General features: G+C 50.6%; 1 protein-coding gene across 3 annotated transcripts; it reads left to right on the top strand.

Annotated features, from left to right (window-relative positions):
- Positions 1-494: 494 nt before the first annotated feature.
- C7H19orf38 (chromosome 7 C19orf38 homolog) lies at positions 495-17,739 on the top strand. 3 transcript variants are annotated; one of them, XM_052188899.1, is made up of 8 exons: positions 527-655; positions 3,247-3,570; positions 9,065-9,154; positions 12,394-12,421; positions 12,958-13,001; positions 13,839-13,876; positions 15,140-15,210; positions 17,119-17,210. In XM_052188899.1, exons 1-8 carry the CDS (start codon positions 613-615, stop codon positions 17,123-17,125), a joined length of 645 nt encoding a protein of 214 aa, XP_052044859.1. In that variant the 5' UTR covers positions 527-612; the 3' UTR covers positions 17,126-17,210. The 3 variants fall into 3 exon arrangements, with proteins under 3 accessions (XP_052044861.1, XP_052044859.1, XP_052044860.1); XM_052188901.1 differs by lacking the exon at positions 15,140-15,210 and having other exon boundaries at positions 495-655; positions 17,119-17,739; XM_052188900.1 differs by lacking the exons at positions 9,065-9,154; positions 15,140-15,210 and having other exon boundaries at positions 17,119-17,739.
- Positions 17,740-18,752: the final 1,013 nt, after the last annotated feature.

Here is an 18,752-nt window from a genome sequence, read left to right as displayed (position 1 = left end):
TTGTTTGGTTTTTCAAGACAGGGTTTCTCTGTGTAGCCCTGGCTGTCCTGGAACTCAGTCTGTAGACCAGGCTGGCCTAGAACTCAGAAATCCACCTGCCTCTGCCTCCCAAGTGCTGGGATTACAGGCGTGCGCCATCACCCCCCCCCCCCCCCCCGGCTAATATCCACTACTCTCATCCCCTCACTAGGGAGATGAGATATCATTGTACTTAAGTCTTGCCTGAGGACACTCTGGTTGAGTCTTGACCCCTAGATGCCACCAGGTCATCTGGTTTTGCCTTGTGTCGGTGTGTCTTGGGTACAGGTGTCCCTCTTAGCCCACTGACACTACCAAGGGTCTTGGGGTTGAAGGGAGGAAGCAGACAAACGTTTGCCCCCTGCAGTGCACAACTGTAGCCAGCGGGGCTGCAGGGGCACTAGTGGAGTGGCTGGGTCTTGTGGGGAAGGGGTGGGGACAGCACAGAGTCTCTTTTGGTGCCCAAGCGTGTGTGCAACTTCCTGCCGCAGAGGAAACTACAAACCAACACTCGCTTCTTCTTTCTCCACTGTGGTCTCGGGCTGGCAGGGAGCCCCAGATCCCCGAGGCCTCGGCCAGCCTTCCCAGACCCACATGGGAGGAGAGATGCCCTGGACCATTCTGCTATTTGCATCTGGTGAGTCTGAAACTTGCCCTTCAGGGCAGAGAGCACAGTGGGGCTGCCCTTCCAGTGGTTACCTGAGGCTGATGCCCCCCAACCCCTGCCAGATTCATCCTAGAGCCTGGGAAACTGCCTCCCTACAGCCTTCTCACCTGAGCCCTGAGGGTTCTTGTGCCCTGTGGAGACAAGTTCTGTAGAAGCACCTTCCTGCCAGCAGTGCCACCGCCCCCTTGGCCTCCAGGCCCCGGGCGCCAGAGTCCAGGACTTGGGGAGTTGTGGTTTCAGGAGAGGCTAGCTCACAAGCTTTGTGGAGTGTAGTCTGCAGGGCCCTACTGGGGGGCCCGGGGGACTGGGACAAAACATAAGGGTAGAGGGTAGAGGGCCTGCCTGCCTGGGATGGATATGACTGTGTGTGTGTGTGTGTGTGTGTGTGTGTTTAAAGAGGGGCTGGTAGCACTTGCTGTCAAGCCTAATACCCTGAGGTTTTTCCCAGGCATTCACAGTGGGAGGAGAGAACCATCTCTTGTAAGTTGTCTTCTAACTTACACACACATACCTTGGCACAAATATTTGCACACTTACATAACATGAATTAATAATTTAATTAAAAAAAAAAAGACAAAACGGGGGCTGGAGAGCTGCCTCAGCCGTTAAAAGTGTCAGCTGCTTTTCCAAATGCCCAGGTTCCATTCCCGGCCACCCACATGGCAGGTCACGGCTTTCTGCAACTTGGGTCCAGAGGGATTTTTTGTCTTCCACAGGGACCACACAATACCTAGACACACAGGTAGGCAAGTCACTTGGACATACAAAATACATTTTTTTAAAAGATTTAATGTATTTATTTTATGTATATGAGTACACTGCAGCTATCCTCAGACACACACCAGAAGAGGGCATCAGATCCCATTTCAGATGGCTGGGAGCCACCACGTGGTTGCTCACATGGCTGGGAATTGAACTCAGGGCCTCTGGAAGAACAGCCAGAACTCTTAACCACTGAACCGCCTCTCCAGCCCTAAAATACATTTTTAAAAAGACAAAATGGCTTGCCTCCGGCTTTCTGGTCAGGAAATTGTGACAGCTAGGCATCGGACTGGTCCCACCAGAGGCTGCTTCCTACAATTAGACCCGGCCCGCCCCCAGACTCCGCCGACACCAGGGAGTGAAACAAACCCCTCTGCCCTCCTGGCCTTCTCTCCTTACTCACCTCTCGCTAAACAACATGAACTTACCTCCTGGGTTTTCTTTTTCTTGTCTGGTCTCGTGGGTGAATGTGGGCTTCACATATTCTCTACCACTGAGCCACGCCCCCAGCCCCTCACGGTGGGTGGGGGGGAGGGGAGGATGCTAGGCAGGGGCTCTACCACTGAGCCACGCCCCCAACCCCTCCCTGGGGGATGCTAGGCTCGGCCTGTGAGCCACTCCACCAGGTCATCCGTGTGCTCTGTCTACCTCCTGGCTTCTTCCCACAGCATTTCCTCAGGCTGGAAGGTTCTTCCTCAATCTTCATAGCAGTCCTACACTAGCAGGGGGTCAGCTTATATGTCACCTCTTCTGGGAAGTCCTCTGAGGTCACCCCAGTTCACAAGAAACCTTCTCCACACCCCCAGTGCTGCCTGCACTTCCCTGAGGCCAGCACTTCTCATTTCCTTCCCTGTGTGGGTGATTTGCTTGCTTGTGTGTTTGGCACTGTGTGCGTGCCTGGGGTCTCTGGAGGCCAGAAGAGGGCATCACATCCCTTTGGACCCGAGTTGTGCAGTGAGGAAGAGGCCTCCTGGATATAGCTGTAAGCTGCCATGTGGGTGCTGGGAATCACATCCCGGCCCATGCTCCTGCCCTCCAAGCCATGTCTCCAGCCCCAGCTGCTGTTCATTTCTATAGAATAATATTGCCTTGTTCCTGGCATCCACAGCAGAGTGTGGTGCTAGTGCTGCTGACTGTGCATCACTGTGTTATTGTAGACTAACTACCGCCACCGTCAGCGAGATGACTTGAACAGTGACACGCACACACGTGTTGTGGATAGCCCTGGGCTTCCTCAGAGGGGCTGCAGATGAGGAGTTGCCTTGTGAACCTTCTCCCCACCTTAACTTTTCAAATAAAGGCTTGAGCCAATTGGGCAGGAGGAAGAGGGAGGGGCTGAGAGGTTAGGGGAGGAGCTAAGAGCGATGGACAGAGAGGCTGCAGAGAGAGAAGCTCTTGGCCTGGAGAAATCCAAGTTCTATGGGATAATATAGATGGAAATAGAGTAGTGTAGTGGGAGATCTGCCCAGTCTAGGCTTGTAGCTTGTTTTGTTACTGACTGAGCTGAGACTTTTTTTTTTTTAACCAGGGACTTGGGTTGGAAACAAAGTAGCCACACACAGGTACCAGGTACCTAGTCTCCTAACAGTGGTGAGAGGTCAGGGGTCACCAGTGTCCTGATACAAACAGTAAGGGTCAGAGCCTGGATGTGCAGATGCGCAGATGTCAGGATAGCTTGTCCCCAGCATCCATATGTGCACATGCAGGTACACACGTGTAGTCACGCAGACACTAAAATGTAGGCGATCAGGTCTAGAGGACACACAGCCATCTCAACTTGTCATCGTTCTTCACTACAGGCTCCCTGGCCATCCCCGCACCTGCCATCTTCCTGGTGCCCCCCTACCCAAGCAGCCCCGCGGATCCTGTCTACATCGCATGCACAGCCCCAGAGGACATCCTAGGGGCCAATTTCACCCTGTTCCGAGGGGGAGAGATAGTCCAGCTCCTGCAGGCCCCCTCAGATCAGGCTGGGGTAACATTCAATGTGACTGGTGGTGGCAGTGGTGGCGGCGGCGGTGAGGCAGCCCGGGGGAACTTCCGCTGTCAGTATGGTGTGATGGGTGAGCACAGTCAGCCCCAGCTGTCGGACTTCAGCCAGCAGGTGCAGGTCTCCTTCCCAGGTAAGACAGTGGAATCCTGGTCGTGCTGCCCTAGACAACCCTTCCTTCCCCCCCCCCCTCCCCGGACACCTTGTAGTTCACAGATAAATAGATTGATTGATCTGAAGGAAGAGAGGCAGCCACCTGAGAGACCCAGGACTAAGGCCCTGGAGCCTGGCTTGCTCTCGTGTGTTTGTTATCCCAGGAGGGCAGAAGTTCAGTGGCCAGGGAAGAGCTGGAAGTGTGGTACGGAGATGGTGCTGGGACTAGTGGGACACACAGATGTCAGTCAGCTCTGGAAGTGTGGTAGGGAAATGGTGCGGGGACTAGTGGGACACACAGTCAGCTCCAGAAGTGTAGTAGGGAGATGGTGTGGGGACTAGTGGACCGCAGCAGACATCAGCTCTGACCCAGCAGGGCCTTGGGAGGCCTCTCACCTGTATTCTTCACTGGATAAAGGCATGGGTTTGCCTTATGGGTCTGGAGCCCAGGGCTGGGCCTAGGGTGAGCAGAGTGGAGAGGCAGAGGGTGTGGTGCGTGCATGTGCTGGAAGAGGGAGGCTTGGCTTGAGTTTACCCCTTAGATTCTGTCAGGAAAGAGTCAACTCCCAAAAGTTGTCCTCTGACCTCCCTATGCTACATATACACTGCCTCCCCACACCCAACATAAAGAAATATGTAATTCCAAAGCTGTTTTAAGGGGCAAGGTCAGGTATGTGGTAAAACCATGCATCGCAGCAGTCTGGAGCCTGAGGCGGAAGAGCTGCTGTGAAGTGGAGGCCAGTCTGGTCTACACAGACGACTCAGGAAACAGACAGAAGACCCAGGTGCTGTGGGGCCTCTGTAATCCCAGCTAGTGGAGGCAGAAGGATCAGAAATCCAAGGTCATGCTTGAGAGTGAGGACGAGGCCTCCGGGACCCAGCTGGAGCTCCTTCCCCCGCCACCCCGCAGGACCCAGCTGCTCACAGAGCCTGCAGGTCAGGAAGACAAGCGACCTCCCCTGAGCTCCTTTTTTTTTTCCTTTTCTTTTCTTTTTTTTCTTTTTTCTTTTTCTTTTTTTAACCAGGGCCTTGTGGTCTTGTAGCCAAAAGAAGATAGTGGCCCTCGTGCTAACAGAGGGTGAAAGACAAGACCTGTTCCCCAGATACCCTACTGACTACCTCAGTCCTGGGAAAGGAATCTAAGTCCTTTGCAGACAAGAACTTTGTGAAATGCCCATTCTTTCCCTTAAGAAAAAACCAACAATTTTAAGAGAGAATCCTGTGGCCTGGGCTAGCCTGAGACTCCCTGTGCAGCCGTGGATGACCCTGACCTCCTGATCTCCCACTTTTACGTCTCCTGGTGCTGGGATGTCACATGTGTACAATGCTCCCTGGACTCCCCTCCCGAGGGATGAGTTCTCGGAACTCACTCAGTCTGGCCTCAAACTCAGAAAACCTCCTGCCTCTACCTCCAGAGTGCTGGGATCAAAGGTGTGCACCACCACTGCCCGGCTGTCAGTGACTCTTTAGTACCCAGACTGGAGCTACAAGATACTGGTGTGATACAAACTAATAAGTAATCTATTAATTAAAAAAAAAAAAACATGGAAAGCTATGTGGTGGCAGCACAGCCTTTAAGCCCAGTACCCCTGAGGCAGACACAGGGAGGTCTCTGAGTTCCATGTCAGCCTGGTCTACAGAGCAAGCTCCGGACAGTCAGGGCTACACAGAGAAACCTTGTCTCCAATAAACAAAGCAAAAGCAAAAAAAAAGGAGGAGGGAGCTAGGCTTCGTGGTGAACACCTTTAACCCAGTGCTCAGAAGGCAGAGGTAAGCTGAGAGCCAGCCTGGTCTACATAGAGTTCCAGGCAAGTCAGAGCTACATAGTAAGGCCTTGTCTCAAAAACAGAACAACCTTCCAGGGCTGCCGCTCTGTTGCTAGAGCACCTGCAGGCTTTCAGGCCCTGGGTGTCATCCCCGGCCAGGGGCACATGCTGTCGTCCTATAGAAGCAGGGTGACAGAGATCAGGGTACACAGCAGGCTTGAGGGCTGCCTGGGGCACACCAGCCCCTATTGGAAGGGGAGAGGCACAAAGAAAGAAATGAAAAAGGAACTGGCTCCCCAGAACCCAGGCTCTGAGGGCTCGCTGAAGGCAGTTCACTGTGAATTCAGATGTGGGGAGATTAAAAGACAGATCTAGTGAGGCCCTGTCTCAAACAAACAAAACCAAAGCCGGCAGGACCTTTGTGCCCCTGCTTCCTTCCTTGCCTTAGTTCAGGACACCTTGCCCTTCCCGGGATAGAACCCTGCCCCACAGTTCTCAGTCTGCATCTTGGTGCTCCAACGCTAATCCTAGCCACAGAGACAGAAGCCTTTGAAACATCTCTTCTACAATTAATAATGAAGCCTGGGTGGTGGTGGCACACGCCTTTAATCCCAGCACTTGGGAGGCAGAGGCAGGCAGATTTCTGAGTTCGAGGCCAGCCTGGTCTACAGAGTGAATTCCAGGTCAGCCAGGGCTACACAGAGAAACCTTGTCTCGAAATCCGCTCCCCCCAAAAAAAATTAATAATGAATTAATGAATTTATTTATTTTCGTTTCATGTGTACAGGTATTTAGCCTGCATATATTTATTGTTTTTGTACCACACGTGTGCAATGTCCAATGAGGCCAGAAGAGGGGGTCTTATGCTTTGGGCCTGGCATTGTAGATGGTTGTGTGCTGTAATGTGGATGCTTGGAATTTAACTTGGGTCTTTTGGGAAAGCAGTCACTGCTCTTAACCAGTCAAGCATCTCTTCTGCCTCCAAAATTTCTTTCTTTCTTTCTTTCTTTCTTTCTTTCTTTCTTTCTTTCTTTCTTTCTTTCTTTCTTTCTTTCTTTCTTTCTTCCTTCCTTCCTTCCTTCCTTCCTTCCTTCTTTCTTTCTTTCTTTCTTTCTTTCTTTCTTTCTTTCTTTCTTTCTTTCTTTCTTTTTTGGTTTTGTGGATTTGATTTTTTCAAGACAGGGTTTTTCTGTATAGCCCCGGCTATCCTGGAACTCACTCTGTAGACCAGGCTGGCCTCGAACTCAGAAATCCAAATCTGCCTGCCTCTGCATCCCAAGTGCTGGGATTACAGGCGTGTGCCACTCCCCCCACCCCCCCACCCCCGGCTCAAAATTTCTTTTAAAATAACTGCATCTGTATGTGTGTGTATTGCACATGTCAGAGGACAACCTGTGAGAATCTGTTCTCTCCTTCCACCACGTGGGAACTGAATTCAGGTTAACAAGTTTGGTGGACAGGCCTTTAACCACTAACCTATTGTCTTAGAGTTCCTGTTGCGATGACAAAACCCCATGACCAAAAGTGGGTTGGGGAGGAAAGGGTTTATTCAGCTTATCCTCTACATCATAGTCTGTCACTGGAGGAAGTCAGGACAGGAGCTCAGGCAGGGCAGGACCTGGAGGCAGAGCTGGTGCAGAGGCCATGAGGGCTGCTGCTTACTGGCTTGTCCTCATGGCTGCTCAGCTTGCTTTCTTCTAGAACCCAGGACCACCAGCCAGGGGCGGCCCCACCCACAGTGGGCTGGACCACCCCATCAATTATTAATTAAGAAAATGCCTTATGGGGCTTAATTACAGATTAAGAGCATTGGCTGCTCTTCCAGAGGATACGGGTTCAACTCCCAGCATCTACATGGCAGCTCAGAACTGTAATTCCTGTTCCAGAAGACCCAACACCCTCACACAGACATATACAGGCAAATCAACAATGTACATAAAATAAATTATTTAAAAAAGAAAAGAAAATGTTTTACAGCCTGATCTTATGGAGACATTTCCCTCAATTAACGTTCAATGCTTTCAGATGACCACCTTGTGATAGATTGACATAAAACTGGCCAGCACGCCATCTTGATAGCTCCTTTCTTTTTTTTTTTTTTTTGTTTGTTTGTTTGTTTTTTTGGTTTTTTTTTGAGACAGGGTTTCTCTGTAGCCCTGGCTGTCCTGGAACTCACTCTGCAGACCAGGCTGGCCTCGAACTCAGAAATCCGCCTGCCTCTGCCTCCCAAGTGCTGGGATTAAAGGTGTGCACCACCACCGCCAGGCTGATAGCTCCTTTCTTAATGATTTTTTAAAAGATTTATTTATTTTGAGTACAAAGTCACTCTCTTCAGACAGACCAGAAGAGGGCATCAGATCTCATTACAGATAGTTGTGAGCCACCATGTGGTTGCTGGAATTTGAACTCAGGACCTTCAGAAGAACAGTCAGTGCTCTTAACTGCTGAGCAATCTCTCCAGCCCCTTATTTTGTTTTCTGAGACAAGAACTCATACTGTAATTTAGGCTTGCTTCAAACTCAATGTAATCCTCCTGCCTCAGACTCCTAAGGGCTATGATTATATAGAGCTCTTTTTTAAAATGTTTTCATGGATGCTGGAGTGATGGCTCGGTATTTAAGAGTACTAGCTGTTCTTTGAAAGGTCTCAAGTTTGGTTTCTAGCAATCACATCAGTTAGTTCAAAACTGCTGGTAACCCAGCTCAAGAGGAATGGACAACCTCTTCTGGGCTCTGTGGGCACTAGACTGCACTGCAAAAGCCTCCTCTCAGCCCCTATGCATAGAAATAAAGACACAAATGTATTTTGTTCCTTTGCACCCTGTCACTTTCTCTTATCACACAGACACACACAAACACACACACACATACACACACACACACACACACACACTGATTGATTCCCTTCACCTTTCCAACTGGTCTCTTCTGCGCCTTCTACTTTCATATCTTTTCTTTAGGCAAGGTCCTGCTATGCAGCCTTGGCATTAAACTCACAGCAATCCTCCTGCCTCAGGATATATTGGGATTATGAGTGTGACACTTGAGCCACTATGTCCAGCTTCAATCTCCTTTTTGTAGTATATATCTATATATTAAAAATATACATATACACATATATGTGTACATATATATGTACACACACACACATTTGTCAGGCCATCTAGCTGGTTTCATGGGGAAGGGCTCTTACCCTTAGGCAGGATGAACGGAGTCCATCTCTGTAACCCATATGATGGAAGGAGAGAGCTGTCTTCTACAAGTTATCCTCTGACTTCCATGCACACACTGTGGTGTATGTGTGTGTGTTTGATGGCGCTGGGGATGGAACCTTCTTTACATTAGTCAAGCTCTCCCCACCTCTGGCTTTGTTTTCAAGTGTGTGTGTAGGTGATTCTGTTTCCTAAGCTGGCCTTGACCTCACAATTTTGCTCCTTAACTTTCCAAATACTTGGTAATCTTGTCTTGGGTTGGGGCTGCCTTCTCAGCAGGAATAAACTTTCTTACTGATCCAGCAGACGTCCTCATTGGCTGCTAACTGCCTCCACACCAGGCTTGCTAAGTTCCCAGGCCCACCTACACCTGAGATGCTTGGCTGTGGGGGAGGGCGTGGCTCCAGAAAGGCCCCAGATGTGCCCTCCCCGCCCTGCCCTCCAGATGCAATCTCCCTGCAGCTCCTCACCTGCCCCTTCTCTGCTTTTCTCTCTAGTCCCCACCTGGATCTTGGCGCTCTCCCTGAGCCTGGCTGGAGCTGTGCTCCTCTCGGGGCTGGTGGCCATCACAGTGCTGGTGAGAAAAGGTAATGAATGGGAGGAAACAAAACAGCCTGCCCACAGCCTCTGCACACTCTCGGGCAGGCTCTCCCTGTGGAGCCCCAGGTGCCCGGGGCCCACTGTGTGGCCCAGGCTGGTCTGGAAACCACAGAGATCCACTGCCTCTGCCCTCAGCGCAGGCACTGTGCTCCCACGGCTCCTTTCCTCTCCCTCTCTCCATCCTGTCATCCAGCTGATGCTAACATCCTCTTCATGCCTGGATTTTTCTTTCCTTTTTGGAAGTGTCAAAGGCCAAACAGAGCATCGAATGCCCTGGAACTGGAGTGCAGGGTCTGGGGATGGAAATATGGGGTAAGAGTGTGGTGGTGGTGTGTCTTAAGATCATCGTGGTCAGGAGCAGAATGATCTGGAAGCAAGACATGACTGAACAGTTGGTGCTGGTTCAAACTGTGGATCCAAAGTAGTTTATTTTAGGCATATTAAGCGTGGCACAATTTGGTGGATGTTTTCCTGGTGATAATTAGCTCAATCCCATGCATACAATAGAGCATTAAGACTTGACATAAAAAACTCTTTGTAAAGTACATGCTACATCTTCTATTAAGATGGCTTCTGCCGGGCAGTGGTGGTGCATGCCTTTAATCCCAGCACTTGGGAGGCAGAGGCAGGCAGATTTCTGAGTTCAAGGCCAGCTTGGTCTACAGAGTGAGTTCCAGGACAGCTAGGGCTATACAGAGAAACCCTGTCTCTAAAAAAAAAGGGGGGGGGGTTCTATAGATTTCGAAAAGTAAGCTCATACGTGATAAGGGTGTGAGGGAAGATCTGATCTGGTGTGGTCTCAGCCACAAGGCACAAAAGGTCATTAAGCACATGTGTTCTCAGCCTTCTGAGCTGATAACAGGTTATGCATCCCCCCCTTCCTTTGAAGGAACAACCCTGTGTGTTTAACGTTCCTAGTTTCCCTGGTGTCCACTGTGAACACTGTAGGACCACTGTGCCTCCCGCACATGTGGGTGCTGGGCCAGGAACTTCTGGAAAACAGCCACGGGCCATCTCTCCCTCACGATGACTGATTTGGTCATCGATGTTTGCAGGGGCACAGCGTCAGTCAGTTTGGGAAATTCTTTCACCAGAATTCAGCAGTTGGCAGGTGGGCATCACCAGAAGTGAGGTGACTGGTGGAAGGAGGGGTGATTGACGGATGGGATCCCTGGGTACTCAAGGGAGACCAGACTGTTTTTAGACCACACCCTGAGGCAGCGAAGTCCATGGGGGTTCAGCGCTCTGCAGAGGCACAGTGGGCACCCCGGCACCCCAGCACTTAGCTAGCTGCAGGCAGACCACCGAGCTCAGGGCAACCTCACTGGAGAGCAAATGCTAGCCTAGCCCGGGCCATGTGAGATACTGTCTCAGGGACAAAAGCATATTCATTCCCATTTGTGTCCACCATCTCCTCTGTCTGTTTCCAGAACTTACTTTCTCTAAACTGGTGTTCCTCAAGTTCCTAATGCTGCGACCCTTTAAGACAGTTTATGTTATTTTGTTATGTTGATACCATGTTTGTTATGTTATATGAAATCATCTTCATTGTTGTGTCATAACTGTAATTTTGCTACTGTTATGAGTCATAATGTAAATATTTTTGGAGACAGGTTGGAAAGCTCTGCTCTGAACTCTCCATGTAGGAAGTAGCTGTCTGCTCACACACCCTTTACTCCTAGCAACGGTGCAAACGCCTTTCAAAACCTGTATTTTCCTCCTCCTCCTCCTCTTCTTCCTTCTCCTTCCTCCTCCTCCTCCTCGCTTTTCTTCTCCTCTTCCTCCCCCTCTCCTTCTGGGTGGAGGCTGCAGGGTTCAGTTCTCTTTCTCCACCTGGTGGGTCCCCAGGATCCAACTCGGGTCATCAGGCTTGGCAGCAAGCATCTTTACCTAAAGAGCCATCTCACCGACTCCCCCCAAATCCTGAATTTGACAAGTCTTATGTAGCCCAGGGTGGCCTACAGAACTTAGGGTGATTTTGAACTCACAATCCTTGTGTTGGAAATTGTCTAGCAGGTAATTCACAGTTTTTTTTAAAAATTTATTTATTTTATTTATTATATGTGAGTACATTGTAGCTGCCTTCAGACACTCCAGAAGAGAGGTCAGATCTTGTTAGAGATGGCTGTGAGGCACCATGTGGTTGCTGGGATTTGAACTCATGACCTTTGGAAGAGCAGTCAGTGCTCTTAACCGCTGAGCCCTCTCTCCAGTCCCCAAATTCACGGTTTTTTTAAGAAAAACGATTTTACATGTTTATATGATTTTGAAGACTTTGTTTTAGATTTGGCTTAAAAGAGTTGGGATTTTACTACACAGCCCAGGCTGGTCTGGAGCTCCCACACCCCATGTAGATCAGGTTGGCCTTGACATGTACATAGTCCTCCTGGCTCTGCTCTCAGTCTGCGGAGCGTACAGGGGGAGGCGCCCTTGGTAGCTTCACGTTTTTGTTTTTGTTTTTGAAATGAGCATACAGTTCTCATAAGTCAAGCACAGAAGTAGATGAGCCAGCAGGATTGCTCCGCGGACAAGGATGCTTCCTGCCCAGCGCCACTGCCCGGAGTCCTTCCCCCAGCTCATGTGGTAGGATGCTGACCCCACAGGATTTGCTCTAACCTCTACATATACCCTATGCTGTGTGCAAGAACACACACACACACACACACACACACACACACGGAGTAAATACTTTCTCCAAATCCAAAACATACAGGCGAAGTGGTCATACAGACCTCAAGCCAGAGCTCAAGAGGCCGGGGAGAGAGAAGAGCATGGCGGGTTAGGGGCCAACCTGGGCGGGGCCCTGCCTCAAAGAAACTGACGGCACACACCATAATTCCAGCATTTAGGAGCTAGAAGTAGGAGGGCCAGGAGTTCAAAGCAGCCTTGACTACAAAGTGAGTTCAGGCCAGCCTGAGCTACAAGCTGTGCATGTTGCTACATCCCCTGACTCCCTGGACTCAGCAGGCAGAGCGCCAAGGAACAATCCACCGAGTCCAGAGTGAGCTCCAGAACGCCCAGGGCTAACCTGGGCAACCCTGACAAAAGAAAAGAAGTGAAAAAGATCTGCTTATCGCAGCTTTCGTACTTAGTGGCAGGTCTACACGGAAGAGCCACGGCTGGGTCCCATGGGCTCAAGGCAATGTTTGATTTCATGGGTGTCAGCATTTCTCAGCGCTATCAGATCCAGAATCATCTCACCAATGCCTGTTCATCTTTCTTCTAGCTAAAGCCAAAAACTTACGGAAGCAGAGGTGAGCCCCTCCTTGGGTGATCAGTAAACACTTGACTAGCTGGGCAGACGCCTGCGTTTCCCACAGTGCCCTCTGGTGGGAGGGCTGAGAGATACATGGAACATGCATTACTGAGCACTGCTGTATACTAGGACGCTATAAGACTGATGCTGCTTCTTCCCAGTAGGTCAGATACCCATTTTCCAGATGTGAATACTGAGGCCTAAAGCTCAGTCACCTGGGGACAGACATTCCAGCTCACTGCTGGCTCCCATGATATTGTCCCAGAAATCCAGATATCCGCAGTGGCATTCTTTGGGACTCTCACTGGGACTGTGCCAGGTTAGACTTTCCCTGGAGCTGTTCCTGGCTCCTCACAGCCAGAGTTGCCGCCCAGTGCCACGGCTCTGGAGCTGGAGATGAGCGCTTTCTGTGCGCAGGCATTGCTGTGGGCGGGGCATGCGAGTGCTGAGAAGCCATGCCAGGTCTTGCCGGCAGGGCTAGTCTAGAACCGCGTCCTGTCTCACGGGCATCTTTTCTCCTGAATCCCTTTGCAGAGAGCGTGAATCCTGCTGGGCTCAGATCAACTTCACCAACGCAGGTCAGTTATGCCGCCCGTGTCCCTCGATGCTTCCCTGGGTCAAGGAAGCTTCAAGTTCTGAGTGCTATGTGGACCCTTTGTGTAGCCTCTAGTTGCTTTTGGGGTCCCAACACGGTCCCCACTCTTTCTGTTGGGTTCCCACTTTCTGTCTCGGTCTCTGGCCTCCACACTGGCTCTATCCACTGCCTAGAACACTCACTCTCCACCTTCAGTGTGTGCCCGCCCTCTCCAGGAAGCCTTCCTGGATTCGCTGGACCAGCTTTCTATGCTGGACTGGGCCATCAGCACGGTCCCCACTCTTTCTGTTGGGTTCCCACTTTCTGTCTCGGTCTCTGGCCTCCACACTGGCTCTATCCACTGCCTAGAACACTCACTCTCCACCTTCAGTGTGTGCCCGCCCTCTCCAGGAAGCCTTCCTGGATTCGCTGGACCAGCTTTCTATGCTGGACTGGGCCATCAGCAGTGCTCACTCCGCGTGCACTTCAGAGACCGCAGCATTTCAGTGTCCCTTTATTTGTCCATGATGTCTGACATATTTGTGCATGTGTGCCAGAGAACTTGCAGGGACCAATTCTTTTCTTCTATGAAGTGGGTGCTGGGGATTGAATTCAAGGTGACAAATTTGGCTACAAGTGCCTTCACCTGCTGGCCTTCTCACTGGCCTGGTTTACACAGTGAGACCTGTGCCCCTCCCTCTAAACGTTCACAACTCACCCTGTGGAGAGATGAGAAAGAGTCTAGAGAGGATGCAGGGACATGAACCCCGAGACTATGGGCAGGGCTGGGAGGGTGCAGGGCCTCGGACCCCCCACCTGCTGACTTTGCTCTCCGTTTCAGACATGTCCTTTGATAACTCCCTGTTTGCCATCTCCACGGTGAGTCGCCGTCTGTCAAGTCTCCTGATGACCGAGCAGCTGGGAGGGAGGGAGTGGGGCCACAGGGAGCCCTGACTCTGAGCCAGGCCACAAGACTAGGGCGTGCCCATAGGTCCGGGGTTGGCTATGAAAAACTAGGGGATCGCAGGGCTGCATTGTCACTGCGTTGTGTTCAACCCTTGAGGGTGGTGAGAGGATGTTTGGGAAGACCTGGCATCATCAGGGACCTGTGTAGAATCTTGTGACACTCTGATATGCTTTGGTCTCCTTCCAACAACAAGAAAAGCTTATTTTTAAGTCAGTATAGGGTTCACACTTATAATTCCAGCACTTGGGAGGTAGAGGGAGAAGGACTGGGGGGGGGGGCTAGCCTGGGCTACATAGTCTCTGTCTCTTCCCGGCCCTCCATTTTATTTGTTTTGTGTATGTGGTGGTGGTGGTGGTGAGGGAGTGCCACAGCATACATGTGGAGGTCAGAGGTCAACTTCGAGTTGGTTCTCTTTCTATGTGAGCTCCAGGAATCAGATCCAGGGAACAGGTTTGGCAGCAAGTGCCCTGAGCCGCAGTGCCATCCCACCACCTGAGTCCCCCATCTTAAAAAGCAAGAGAAGAGGAGGGCATGCAGGGTGGTACACACCTTGATCCCCTGCAGTTGGGTGGATCCTGAGTTTGAGGTTAGCTGGGGTCTACACACTGAGTTCCATGACACCCGGGGATACATAGAGAAACTGTGTTTCAAAAGGCCAACCAAACCAAACCAAACCAAACCAAACCAAACCAAACCAAACCAAACCAAAAGCTAGATCTGCAACTGCACTGGCAGAGAGAGCGAGAGCCTAGTGTGTGTGAAGGCCACATTTGTATGTGTTGTGGCTTCAGCTTAGGCAAATCCTAAACTGTCCAGAGAAACTCAGCCGGCTGGGCGTGGTGGCCAATGTATGTCATCCGCACGCAGGTGCTGGGCCACCCAGGACTGTCCAGACAGCCCCTGAGGGTTTTTTTTTTTTTTTTTTTTTTTTTTTTTTGGTATTTTTTGAGACAGGGTTTCTCTGGGCAGCCCTGGCTGTCCTGGAACTCACTCTGTAGACCAGGCTGGCCTCAAACTCAGAAATCTGCCTGCCTCTGCCTCCCAAGTGCTGGGATTACAGGCGTGTGCCATCACCGCCTGGCTCCCTGAGGTTTTTTTATTGCTGCTGTTGTTTGGTTTGCTTTGAATATTGTTATTTTCAGACAGGCTGGTCACAAACTCACTGTGTTGCTTAGGATGCCCCTGAACCCGTGCATCATCTCCGTCAGAATCATCTGCAGCCCCCTCCCACGTGCTGGGATTACAGGTGTGCACCACGACATGACATGCGGTTTAACGTGGTGCTAGGAATGGGACTTTCTGCACGCGGGGGAAGGACACAGTTAAATGCCTCACATGTTTCACTTGCTTTTTCTGGAGACAGTCCCAATATGTAGTAGCTATGCTTACCACCCCAGGGCTGTATAAAACACTGCAACACACACACACACACACACACACACACACACACCCCTTGGGCTGGGCATGTACCCCAAGCCTCAAGCTCTATTTCCTGCTTTTGTCCATTTGCCTATTCCCATATGAACAATACAATATTTCTCCTTTTGTGACTGGCCGGTTCCACGTCACACAGTAACCTTAGGTTCACCCCATGATGTGAACTTGTCTCTGAATTTTCTTCATTTTTTAAGGCTGAATGCTAGTCCAGAATATGATATGCCCCACATTGCTGACTTGTGTCACTGACAGACACTTGGAATGCGCCCACCTTTTGGCTTTTGTGAACACAGCCATACAAATATCTCAGTTCTCACTTTTGGTTTTAGTTTTTTCCTTCTTTTCTTTTTTCTTTCTTTTTCAGAAATGGTCTCATTAGGTAGCCCTGGCTGGCCTAGAACTTAAATCTAGTTCCAGTGAATCCTTAGCTGTACTCATAGCTGCATTTAAAACAGATTTACGAAAATACTCATACTCAGCTATTAACAATGAATAAAACCTTCTAAAAAAGAAAGCTTTGAGGTTGGTAGATAACACCTAGAGTAGCTTCCCAGTGCCTGTCTATTGCCCCATCTCCCAGAGCCCGATATCTCACAATTTGGAAAGCTCTATGGGGTGGGGGCTCACTTCATTATTTTATTGGGTTTTTATTTTTCATGTTCATTGGTATTTTGACTGCAAGTGTGTCTTGTGTGAGTGTCAGAAGCCCTGGAACTAGGGTTGGACAGGTGTGAGCTGCCATGTGGTGCTGGGAATTGAACCCCTGTCCTCTGGAAGAGCAGCCAGTGCTCCTAACTGTGGAGCCAGCTCTCCAGGTACTTTCATTATTTGTTTAGTTTGTTTGCTTGTTTTGTTTTGAGACAAGATCCACCTGCTGCCGGGGAACTTAATATGTAGACCAGGCTGCTGGCCTGAAATTCACAGAGATCCTCCTACCTCCATGTTCCTAGTGCTGGGATTAAAGGTGTGGCTACTGCACCTGGGGTGTTTTTTGATATAGGGTTTTTCTGTATAGCTATGGCTGTCCTGAAACTTTGTAGAGGCTGGCCTTGAACTCAGAGATCTGCCTGCCGTTGCTTCCCAAGTGCCACCATTACCTGCTTTCCTTTCTTTTTTAAGTCAGGGACTTACTGTGTAGCCCTGGCTGGCCTGGAACCCCTATGTAAATCAGGCTGGCTTCCAGTTCCCAGAGACCTGCCTGCCTCTGCCTCCTGAGGGCTGGGAGGAGTCTGTACCAGGCTGTATATTCTTTACAGAGGTGCGAGGTGCCGTGGCTTGACTGCATCTTACGAGGTCACTGGTTAGGCAGGACCTCAGCTCTGAGGTCTCACCGACTGGCATCAGGTTTGGGAAGGTTTTAGGGAACCCAGATGGGCAGGTACAAAGGTAACAGCCGCTTCATGTGCCTCTCCTTCTCAAGTCTCCCAGTGTCCTAGGAGATGGATCCTAGCATCTGAAACTGTGGCCCAGATGGCTCAAAGTGAGGGCAGACTGCTAGGAAGTTAGGGAAGTGGGATTTGAGCCTTGACCTTTGGTCCTGCCTCTCTGCAGAGCCACTGAAGGTTGGAATGTGGGGAGGTGGTGGGGAGACACGGGAAGGTTCCTGAGAGCTTAGAACAGGAGGAACCCCCAGGTCCAACACTGAAAACACTTAGGTTTTTGTTGTTATTGTTGTTTTGTTTGTTAAATGTTATTTTCTTTTCTTCCATGGGCAAAGAAAATAACTCAGGAAGACTCAGTGGCAACCCTGGACTCAGGGCCTCGAAAGAGGCCCACCTCCTCCTCCTCTCCAGAGCCCCCTGAGTTCAGCACTTTCCGGGCCTGCCAGTGAGGCTGAAGAATGAGGACCCTTTATCCAGTTCTTTCCCTCCCAGAGGCTGCACATCTGGCCAGAGACGTGGCAGTAGGGAGGAGTCCAGCCACAGCTTTCTTAGGGAAGGACTGGCCAAAGGAAGGGGACTCCTGGTGTTGTAACCTTCCTCACAGAAGACAAGAAAATTAGTTGGGGTATCAGCCTAGAGGCTAGACAGAGCCAGAACCTCTTTGTAGATTCCCAGATCACCAGAGGAGTGTCACTATTGAGTCAGGACACCCAGCCAGGCATAGGAGGTCTACATTCTGGACCTTTCTTCCTGTACTTCCTTGATTGCAACCGACTTCCAGACTGGGTGTTTTATTTGGGGGAGAGATGTATATATTTTTGTTGCAGTTGTTTTTAGATAGGGCCTCACTGTAGAGCCCTGGATGTCCTGGAACTCACTGTGTGGACCAGGTTGGTCTCAAACTCATAAAGAACCATGCCTCTGCTGGGATTAAAGTTCCTGCCATAACATCTGAATTTGGGATGTTTTTTGTTTTGTTTGTCTTGAGACAGGGTTTTCAGTGTAGCCCTGGCTGTCCTAGAACTCACTCTGTAGACCATGTTGGTCTGGAACTCACCTGCCTCTGCCTCCTCAGTTTTGGGATTAAAGGTGTGCGTCCCCACTGCCTGGTAGGGATGTTTTTAAATGACAGCTTCACTCTGTGGCTCGGGCTGCCTGAGATTAAGTGCTTGCACCATTATATGGGAGGGATGACTTGGGGAAGGGTTGGGTCTTCTGTGAGTCCTGCGGAGGCTCAGGAGAGGGTAAGTAGATTAGAGGTCTCAGTGGCCCAGCAAAAGTGAACAGTAGATAGCACTGTTGAAAACAGTGGCTAGCCACTACTGGGGGACCTGAGAGTTAACTAGAGAAAAGGAGACGTCCTAACAGAGAAGCTGAAGAATTTCCCTGATGTTCAGTAGGAATGCCAAGGTCTGGAAAAGCCTTTACACTAGAGCAGCATGGGGCGGGGCCACAGTTAGGTGCGAGCCTGCAAGCCTGTCCACACCTATCACAGGGCCTTTTCTTAGCAGTGGAAGGGAGCAAGGCGGAGCTTACCTGGGCACGTACAGGGCGGGACCTTAATTGGGGGCGTGGCTGAGTCACCCGGGTTTGGAAACGGTTCTTTTCCTTAGGCTCTGGAGAGGGTTGTGTGCAAGACGCTGGCCAGAAGGGGCCGATCTCTCCGTGGGAGGGTTCGTGGATCAGACCACCTTCTGCATTTTGCTATAACCGTCCCTTCTGGGGCCTGAGCCAGGCCTCCTCCGGTGTATAAAGTAGCTGAGCGCCTCCTTCGGACGAACTCCTCACCCCTAAGAGTATTTATTGGGAGAGCGCGCAGTACGCCAGCCTACGGGCGGAGCTCAGCCCTCGAGGAGGCGTTTCTTCTTGGTTCCCCGACTCACGCCTCTCCACCTTTCTAGAGCTACTCTCACAGTGGCACAAAGCATGGTCGTTCGCAGGCTGCCGGCTGTGGGCGGGTCTGGCCCCA

The sequence above is a fragment of the Apodemus sylvaticus genome, chromosome 7 (genome assembly GCF_947179515.1).
Source record: "Apodemus sylvaticus chromosome 7, mApoSyl1.1, whole genome shotgun sequence".
In the NCBI taxonomy this organism is placed as follows: domain Eukaryota; kingdom Metazoa; phylum Chordata; class Mammalia; order Rodentia; family Muridae; genus Apodemus; species Apodemus sylvaticus.
This window is presented reverse-complemented; position numbering and strand designations above follow the sequence as displayed.